General features: G+C 48.5%; 1 protein-coding gene across 1 annotated transcript in view; it reads left to right on the forward strand.

Annotated features, from left to right (window-relative positions):
- The window catches only part of sema5a (sema domain, seven thrombospondin repeats (type 1 and type 1-like), transmembrane domain (TM) and short cytoplasmic domain, (semaphorin) 5A), a 119,766-nt gene that overhangs the window by 29,704 nt on the left and 80,062 nt on the right, over positions 1-10,000 (forward strand). Inside the window, exon 3 of the mRNA XM_062521611.1 lies at positions 5,635-5,734. Within this exon, the coding sequence (XP_062377595.1) occupies positions 5,635-5,734 (100 nt within the window). The remainder of the gene's footprint in view (positions 1-5,634; positions 5,735-10,000) is intronic.

Raw genomic sequence — 10,000 nt, forward strand, 5'->3', positions numbered from 1 at the left:
GTATTTATGTGTGTGTGTGTGTGTGTGTGTGTGTGTGTGTGTGTGTGCGCACGTTATTTGTGTGTGGGCGTCTCGATCCCTCCTAATAATGCCCTTAACCGTCAGCAGCGCACAGGAGCTGTGGAGTCGGGCTTTGACTTTGCTCCCTCCCCACTCTCCCCTTAAGAGCGAGCGCTCCACATCTGCTATTAAAAACTCATGCCCCCGAAGCACAGACAGCAATCAGCACACGTTTCACAGCCAAACAACAAGGAGGCATTTAAGAAGTCGATTAAATGTTGGGAGCTGGGGCCGAGAAGGCGGAGGAGGAGGAGGAGGAGGAGGGTGGTGGTGTGGGTGGATGTAGGCGGGGTGGGGGTAGAGCGGGGGGGTGGGTAGGGGGTGGACAGGGGAGGAGATGTTGCCACTCCGGTGAGTAATTGAGCAGAAACACAAGGTCAGCCTCTCCCTCAGCGGGGCTCCTCGGCTACAGCACGCAGGGGCCGGCCGACTGGCCCCCGTCGGGGTCAGCCTGTGCCTCTCCGCCTCTCTGCGAGGCTACGGAGCGTGGTGATCGCTTCGAGTCGCGTAACCGCCCTTTTACATGATCCATTACCCTACACTACCCCTTCCCCTCTCCCCCCCCCACACCTCCCCTCTCCTCCTCCTCCTCCTCCTCCTCCTCCTCCTCCTCTGCCGGCGACCTGGGTGGCTGGACGCCATGGAGTCGGCCAAGCCTGACCGTTAGTGTTCCCCTAATGCCCGGGCTCCCTCCCCTCCACTCCCGACTCCGCTCCGCTCCTCTCCCGGCCCATTAAGCTGACGCCGGCCCCTTGCGTTGGCACAGGGCTAATGAAGCAGCTACTGTGGGCTTAATGGAAGGGAAGTTCACTTATAGCTGGATGGGTTATACTAAGATGCTCTCCACAACACCCTGCAGTGATGAACAATGAGCAACTTTCAAGGGCTTTGCACTCAGAAAAGGTTGCCTGAGGGTAATATCTATATTAATTAATATATATACATAGCTGTGTACATACAGTATATGTGTATATTTGTACATAACTATATGTGCATATATGGCTGTCTCTGTACATTCAGTTTAGTTCAATATTGACGTAAGCTTGTCCATGCTATTGCAAAATGTATATTTTTTCAGTAAAAGTTAGACTTAAGGTTAATAGAAATATGTGGACTCAGATGAACCACAAGTTTGCTGTGTTTAATCCTTCAGTTGCTCAACTTCTGTAAGTACATTGTGCTCCAAGGAAACGTCAAATAAAGTATGACTGATCATTGTAAAAGGATATAAATAAAGAACGATTTTCGTTGTTTTTGTGTTACACCCATATGGTGAATAGACTGCAACGATCCCCTCAGAGGAATCTGTATGATCCCGATTCAATAAAGCGCAGCAGCTGCCATGTTGAACTATCTAATAAGCATCTGCACGGCCTCGAAAGCACAATGCCTCTCCTGCGCTTGTTAAACTCGCCTTGTGCTCCCAGTCTTTTTTTTTTTTTTACAAGCGTAATTGTGTTTTCATGTGGGACCCAGGCCATGTTGGATTTCAAAGCTGCCCTCTAAATAGCTACATACGGCATCGCATTACCATATCAACTATGCACTGGTTTGCATTCCCTCTGAACGGAAAAAAAAGAACCCATCGTATTGGGTCTAAGATCGCTGATGTAGATCGGAATTGTTTTGTTTTATCTCACAAAGATGGCATCAGTTATCCTCACAGCATGTTTTATGTTTTTTTTTTTTTTTTTGTTTGTTCCAGCAGGATTGTTTCTTTTTATTGAACCGACGTGGCATGAGTCACTGGTATGCGTGTGTGAGCTTGGCCACACGGAGCGAGACCTCTCGACTGAGTCCCTCTTTACTCTGCCGCCGTTCCTCCCCGAGGCGGCACGGTGACACATTTCTGCGCCCGCCGCATGATCCACGTCTGCGTGGCATCAAAAGCCTGGACGGGCACCAAGCGACGGGCACCGCCACACGCTGTTTGGGAAGACTATAAAGATGTTAAATATACCCTCCTCCGGGGCCAACGCGGCTCTTACGGCCGGGATCACACTGAGCTCGCGTGATGGGTATCGCCCTGCTAGGATGGCACAGTCTGCCCACTTGTAGAGCGTCCACAGCTTTGTGCTCTCATCCATTCCTTTGGTCAGTGTGGACAGAGCCTGGGCTTCTCCAGAGAGAGTGCTGTGTGCTCCTGCTGAGGGGGTTGGACTGACCGGGGTTTTGAAGCTGAATGTAAACGTGTAGTCAGCTGTGGCCACTTTTAAGCCTCTTAAAGCAAAATGTTGCTACAACCCACAATGGTTTCTACCTGTTTAGTCAGCAGAGGGAAATGTGCGATTCCTTTGAGACCGGACATCCATCGGTTCTGTCGTGTGACTGCAGACCTTCAAACCTGAGTTGGATCAATTGAAGTTAACAACAAATGTTGAAGATATTTCTTGTTTCTTTTGAATTAATATTAGTACTCCTTGTGTATGTTGTTTATGTAGTCAAGCATTCCGATTTTTTCCCCTTTTGTCCTGCACATATGCTGAGTGGAAAACAACACAGGGTGTGGATGTCTCCTCACGAGAGCTCAGCTTTACAGTCGCACAGTGTGTGTGTGTGTTCTACTGTTCTAGTCAGAGACTCACTCCACTCCACTTCTCCCATTCGTGACAGCGGAGTGCGTAACCGTGGTGTAATAACTGGTGGCATGGAAGCAAATTGCCCCGTCACATGGCCGTCCGCGTCCCTGCCTCTGTCTGTGCCTGTGCCTGTGTCGGCGCGTAAGGCTGCCGCTGCGGCGTCTGGAGACCAGAGGCAGTTAAATTGGCCCTCTGGGTAGCTTTTTTTACGGCCCTTTAAATACACTGCAACATATACTCTGGAGCCTCGGTCATATTCTATTCCTGTGCCGCTTGAGCCCGGGACTCACTCGCTCGTTCCCCTCAGCGTGTCTAACGTGCACAGAGCCGCCGTGTCAGAGAGGAGTGGAGCCTGTCCAGTCTGAGGCACTGTGGAGCTTGTGTGTCATCTAGAGAATAGTCCCCATCACCCCCCCCCCCCTCCCCCCTCAGATGTCACTTTTGTGTGTTTGTATGCGAGTATGCAACGTCTGAAAATGAAAATATGGAAGCTTTAGATCAGTTTGACTTCTTTTCATTCCTTTATGTTTTCTCTGAGCACAAATCCAGAGGGGAATTGGTATGTTTTTATGGCATGCTTATTTTGTGGCATTGAGCTGGTTTGTTTCGCATAACTTACAACGTGCCTTTGGCCATCCTTACACTATCATTTTGGTCAGATAGCTCAGAGTCGCCTAAAATGGCAAACACGAGACGTGTGTGTGTGTGTGTGTGTGAGGCATATAGGGAAGGTGTTTTCATTCCATCTTCCTGTGTCCCAGTTTTAACCAACCTTGACGTCCCTGATGGATCTAAACGACGTCCATGTTGATTTAATTCACTGAAATGTTTCACCTTGCTCCTTCGTGTTTGAATAATTTGCACTTGTAGTTTAGATTCACCACTCGGAACACCAGCTGATTTTTCTAACCCCATTTTTGCCAAAAACATCACTTCTCTTTCCATCCCCCTAAATGAATTTCTTGTGTTAACTACATGTGTGGAAGAGCTAACTGCTGTAGAAACAAACGAGCAGAGAGGGATGGTGATGAAAACAGCCTATTTTAGGAGACGGGGTCTGTGTTTTCAGACTTGGACCGTGCCCACAGAAAACCTGACAGCCTTGGCGTGATGTGCCCTACCCAAAGTGCCTGAGCAGCCTTCTTTCATCACCCCCCCCCCTCTCCATCCCCCCATGCATTCAGAAATAAATCACTTTGCATTTGGGGTCTGATTTTAATGCATTTACAAGTGTGGGCTAGTACGGCAGGGGAACAGCGCAGGTTGAGGGAATGAGGTGGAGAGTTGTACAGTGCTAAACTTTCCAGCTGTGTGTGTGTGCTTCTCTCCTGAGTCCTGTGTTGTGCTGTATGGGCTTTGCTAAGTGGGGTGAATTATCAGTTAATGTCCCCTCCCCAATTCTCTCCCACAAACACATCCCTCCGTATCCCTCCCCATAGACAACCAGAGAAGCCTTTTAAGTCGAGCCATCAGCCGTGATGAATGCTTTCACAACTCAACACATGCCCTGTCTGTCTGTCTGTCTGTCTGTCTGTCTCAAGGCTCTTTGTGTTCAGACAAGCCCTATGGAAACAGAGCTTGGTCTTGAGTCCTTTTCGCTTCAGATACGAAAATATTGCGGAGAGAAAATCCCCTAAGAGCCTCTGTCTTCACAGCAAACACTGTCACTCGCACTCTTCCAGGAACAGGGGTCTATCCCCGTGGGGAAGGTGAAGATTTATGAGGGAAAGGTTCGGTAACTAAAGTTGCGTGTCTGTAAGAGAATTACTCCTCCGCTTCAGCGCTCGCCATATTTTTCTCAGTGTGATAAAAAAAACAATAAAAACAACCCTATTATAGGTTTTTTAAAAACACAATTTCAACATCCCCCTCCCCCCCCCCCCCTCATCCTCACCCCCTAGGAATTAGGCAATGCAGTTCGCAATGGATAGGAGCACAAGCTGTGAAATGGCTTTGGATGCACTGCTTATTAATAACATAACCCCTAATGAAAGGACTATCTGTAGGCCTGTTTCTGTTGCTGCCTTATACACCCCTGTACCCTCAACACCCATCTGCATATTTTTGGATGAGAGTGTTTATCTCTCGCTGATCTCCGAGTGCAGTCTCAAGGGTGCACGCTATTGACACAGAGCTTATTGGCGTGGGCGTTAAACTTTGGATAGAGCTTTGGACAGCGGTGTGTCGGATCTGTCTTCAATCCCCCACCTTCAAGCCGTGACTCCTAACTCACCTGGCAGTAAACTCCGTCGTGAGTTATACGCACCGTATTGCATAGCGCAGAGACATGGGCTTAATCCAGACGCGACCGTAATGAAATTTCCTAGCTGTTTGCCAGCCATACGTCTGAAACCAATCCGTGGAAGCCCAGACAGGTCCCTCAAATGGGGGGGGGGGATATTGAGGGAGAGAGGCGAGCGGTTGAGCGTCGCTGTAGCGTCTCGCTACCTCATCGGAGATTAGGTTACAAAGCGGCAGGTAGGTAGACAGTCAGACGTCCTTTCTCCTTCACGTCCTCGGGATCTTTCATGCTGTGGCCACGGGGTTAATGTGGACGGCGCCAAAGTCACAGTGATGGGGGGGGGCATGGGGGAGGACTGTCTCGCACGGTCTTACTTTTGACATTTCCTTCTCTGCTTGTCTCCCAGGATGTCGAGTGCTGGGTGTGTGTGTGTGTGGGGGGGGGGGGGGGGTGGGGGGATTGGAGCATTATCCTTTAGCAGGCCTCCCTGAGTGCTGTCAGAACTGTTTCATACATTTCACACCCCTGTATATGCTTCACTTAAGAAAGAGTGTGTGTGTGTGTGTGTGTGTGTGTGTGTGTGTGTGTGTGTGTGTGTGAGAGACAAAGTGAGTGAGTGAGTGAGTGAGTCAGTGTGTGAGAGAGACAGACACAGAGAGAGAACGTGTGTATGTGTGTATGTGTGTGTTTTGAAGGTTAGAGTGTGTGTTGATGCTTGTGGCTAAAGCCTGTTCCCTCCTCTCTGCTCCACAGACATTGAGCCGTGGATCCACAGGTTCTCCTCCAGAGGCACAGTAGATTACTCACAGTTGACCTTCGACCCCGGCCAGAACGAACTGATTGTCGGAGCAAGGTAATGGAGTTCCTCTGTAAACCTCTGTGTGTGTGTGTGTGTGTGTGTGCGTGGGTGGGTGTGTATTTGTGCTTGCTTTTGTGTATGTGTGTGATTATGTATGTGTGTGTGTGTGTGTGTGTGTGTGTGTCTGTGTGTGTGTGTGTGTGTGTGTGTGTGTGTGTGTGTGTGTGCGTGTGTGCAATGAGTTTGTGTTTAATCCATGATTAAGGATCTTTTGTCATTAATATTTCAAATCTGAATTTGCCAGCGATACCTGATCAATATTCCAGACCTGTTAAATCAAGATCCTTTCCTAGAACAGAGTTTCATTCGAGAGGACTTGCAGTTCATACATAACAGTTATAACTTCGTCTGGTGACAGTCCATGCCCATCAGAGCTCTCATTATCTCTGGGGTCACATTGGAGGAGATTGAAGCCGTTTTTTTAAGAATGGAGAAGCCTGTTAACATGGCTCCACAGCCGGGAGATGAAATCAGAACTGGGACTATTTGCATTCGCTGATAATTAATTAGCAGCGATGATTTCCGCATGGACTCTAACTCCGACTCGGCGCTGGACAGCTTTGTCCGAAGCAATCTCGTCCTGCTCATCAACGATCGCCCTCTGACAGATTCCTGCATCTCAGAGCAATTACTCCGTGACATTCGGCGAGATGCTCTCAGATAATTAAGACCAAGGCGCCCGCCCGCCCGCCCGCCCGCCCCCACCCCCACTCCAGCTCTCTCTCCCTCTCTCAACACTCTAACATCTGGACTTGTGGAAACCACACACCACTTTTCTTCCCTTCCCTTCTCGTTTCATCTCTTCTCTTTTCTTCTCTTCTCTTCTCTTCTCTTATCATTCCTTTTCTTTTCATCTCTTCTCTTCTCTTCCGTACACTCAGACCAAAGACAAAGACAAGGAGAGTTCTGTATTTCTGGAGCCTCAGGAGTTGTTGAACTGTCTGAAGTTTTGTCTGCTAGCCCTGGTTGTGTTTGTGCACGTAAGATAAGCCCCGGTGCGCCCCACAGATAAGACCCAGTCAGGGCCTGCAGTGGCAACTTTATTGTGCTTTTGTTAATGGAAAAGAGGGGAAGAGGTACAGGTAAATAGAGCCAGTATTTATCCTCTCACGGCTAGCCCAGAGCACCTGTCTCCTGTCTGCCCCTGTAGATTGCCTTCATTTAATTGCCATTTGTGTTTTTTAAGGTTTTAAAGTCTTTAAATGGATATTTACTTGTAAGGTACAGTACACCTCCTTACTCCTCAGACAAGCACATTTATCGTCCTTCATTAACATGTATTCATTTTAAGCAAGATGAATTCATCTTAAGAAACTTGAAGTACTGATAAGGTGAAAGGTACATTTGATCACTGTGCAGCCTATAATCCATCCATTTGTACAGTGTAGATATGCTAGATCGTGTTTGAGTTCCTTTTCTCTGTAATGGCTGATTGTAGATAAACAGGACTGCATAGTGTCCAGGGAGGCAGACATTCAGACAACGTGTTCAGACATCTTGGAGGATGTAGGGAGTTGGCCAACGTGCTCTGGATGAAGAGTGGGTTTGTGAATGACCTGTTTGGGGTTTGATGAAGGTGGATGATGGCGCAGTGATTGTAAGTGTGGAGGGAGAACGATTCAATCAAGCCTTTATTTCTTTGCCTTTGCCTCACAAGTGATGTGCAATTATAATAATCAATTCTAAATGCTCTGCTGGATTAGTCCAACAGATGGATAGACAAAAGCTCGAGATCTGCCTCCGTTATTTCCAAATCTCATTCAGCAATGGCATCCTCAGTGGCACCGACAACAGTCCAGGCCAGATGTTCGCCAAATGCATATTTGAGATTTCACACTGCGCTGCAGATTCTCTTTGGGCATTGCTCCGAAGAATGTTACGGGATTCTTTTGTTTACAACACTGAGGACAGCTTTGCGGATTCTGAGTGAAACTCTGCTATATGCCAGCAGGCACATGTGCACAAGTGAAAGATAAGGCCGCGGCACTGTCTAGGGGAAGAGCATTCATTGTGGCACATACAGTACAGTAGAAACATTTCCTATTTTCAAAGAAAGACATTTTACCCCACATAGATGATCAGAAGATTTTATGACCCAGCTGACCAGATCTTGTGGTCAAAAGGTCTTAAAAGTGACCACGCACGGACAGGTGCTCAGGCATGTGGTGTCCAGTCCTGATGGTCCAGGGTTGGCCAGGGTACGGACATGTTGCTCAAGAAGCATACGCAGCGTTGCTTGGATGTCTCTAATCAGGGCAGAACGAGGAGACATGGATGCTGTCCTGCAGGAGGCTTCATTGACATGCGATAGCTGGAGTTGTTTGTGGCAAGTGAAATGGCGAGGTGTTAGTCTCACAGAATTAGCACTCAGACGCAGTCGTCGAGCGTAGTCACACAGCACACTTTTAATTGAAAATTGATGCCATGAGCCAAATTAAAACGGTTTAAAAACTTTCATTTAATTTCAATTCTAAAGACACATCTAAGTAAGAGAGTTTGAGCTCCGTGTGTGAGTCAGTAGTCGAATGCTCCCGTTAAACTACCCAATCACAATAAAGCCTCAGGTCATGTGACCCACAAAAAGCCACGTGTCACGTGTTGAAAATATAAACATGCTCACTCACAGCTCGGCTCCTGTGAGGATGAGCTCAGGCCGGCCAGCTCCAGGGGAAGTGGAGTAAGACGTCGGGGTGGTCAGGGGGTGGGCAGTGATCTGTCCGTCCGTCCTGCCTGCATGGCTGACTGGCTGGGGTCCCTCGGAACAGATGGGATTGTGTCCAGCAGCCTGGAGCCCACCAACCCCTCCCTCTTGTCCACTCTCTTTCTCTGAGTCCCTCATTTGTTTCTCTCTGTCCCTCTCTACCTCTCCACCAATCCTGTCTCTCCCTCTCTCCTTCCTCTCCTCTGTTTCTCCCTCTCTTCCTCTCTATGTCTCTCTCCACCACTCGCAACACACCCCTGTCTTTCCCTCCCTATTTCTATTGCCCTCCACCACTTCTTGCCTCTCTTTCTCTATCTATTTTTCTATGTCCCTCTCCCTCTCTTCCTCTCTCACTCTTCCTCCCACTCTGTTCCTCTCTCCCTCTCAACCTCTCCACCTCCTCTCTCCACCCCGTCTCCCTTCCATCCCTCTACTTCTCTCTGCACCCTCCCCCCTCTCTCTTTCTCTCTCCCCCCTCCTCTCACTTGCTCTCTCTCTCTCTCTCTCTCTCTTGACCCCTCCACCTCCCCTGTCTGTCTTAATGGGCCATGTGGCGAGCGCCCCCCCCCCCCCCCCCCCACCCCTAACACTGATACTTATCAAGGTCTCTACCTCACAGCCTTTTCCTTTCCTTCTCTGAATCACCGCGCCTCCAGCTCCTAGTTTGCGCTGATCCCAGTCTATTGTTCTCTCTCACCACTCACCAGCCATTGTCACAGCCACCATCGACTCCTGCGGATCCCGACCAGCCGAGGCTCATTTCACGCACAGGGCGTGATATTTCAATAGATAGCAGATGAATGGAGGACTGATGTGTTGCGGATGTCGCGGATGTCGCTGGATGCGTCACCGTCGTGACCCAGGGCCCCCCCCCCCCCTCCCCCTGCGCTCCTGAGTGGATCCCTGCCTGGTTAATTGGGGTATGGGCGTAATGAGGACGCCGACTCTGACCCTCGAGCTAAGCTGGTGGCGGAGAATTTTTAGGCACTGAAGCAGGCCGCTGGTCAGAGGCAAACACGAGAGTTTAATTTCCATCATCTGCATAATCACACCGCCAATTATTTGTGTTCTCTCGCAAGTTCGTTTTAGGCCATCGCAAGTGTTCTCTCCTACCTTGAGCTCAGCAGTGCTAAGAAACATTTAATTGCTTTATAGTCTTTAAATAAGAGTCTACCTGTCATATTGAAAAGAAAAAGTCTTGTTAAAATAATGAAAGTTTTATCCTTTAAATTGTGTAACAATGAAAAAATAAAAGCTCAAAATAAAAGTTTTTGGTCACGGATTAAAACAAATGTTCACAAAAGAGAGAAAGCGGCTGTGGTGTTATTCACTGACCACACCTAACCCTGATTTGTATGCAGGGTCTGCTCTGCATTGAGAGTAGGCTGAAACCACTTTCCCTGCAGCGCTGTCTAATGCCTTCTGATTAATTTAAAAAGCTAAATATTTTCTTAGGACTTCAGCTATACAGGTCTCTTGCCTTCACAGCAGAGCCTGGAGCGAAATTGAGTGCTTGTTCATTAAAAGCAAAGTTACATGCCCAGGTGGAGTAGGCTCCC

The sequence above is a fragment of the Sardina pilchardus genome, chromosome 19 (genome assembly GCF_963854185.1).
Source record: "Sardina pilchardus chromosome 19, fSarPil1.1, whole genome shotgun sequence".
In the NCBI taxonomy this organism is placed as follows: Eukaryota; Metazoa; Chordata; class Actinopteri; order Clupeiformes; family Clupeidae; genus Sardina; species Sardina pilchardus.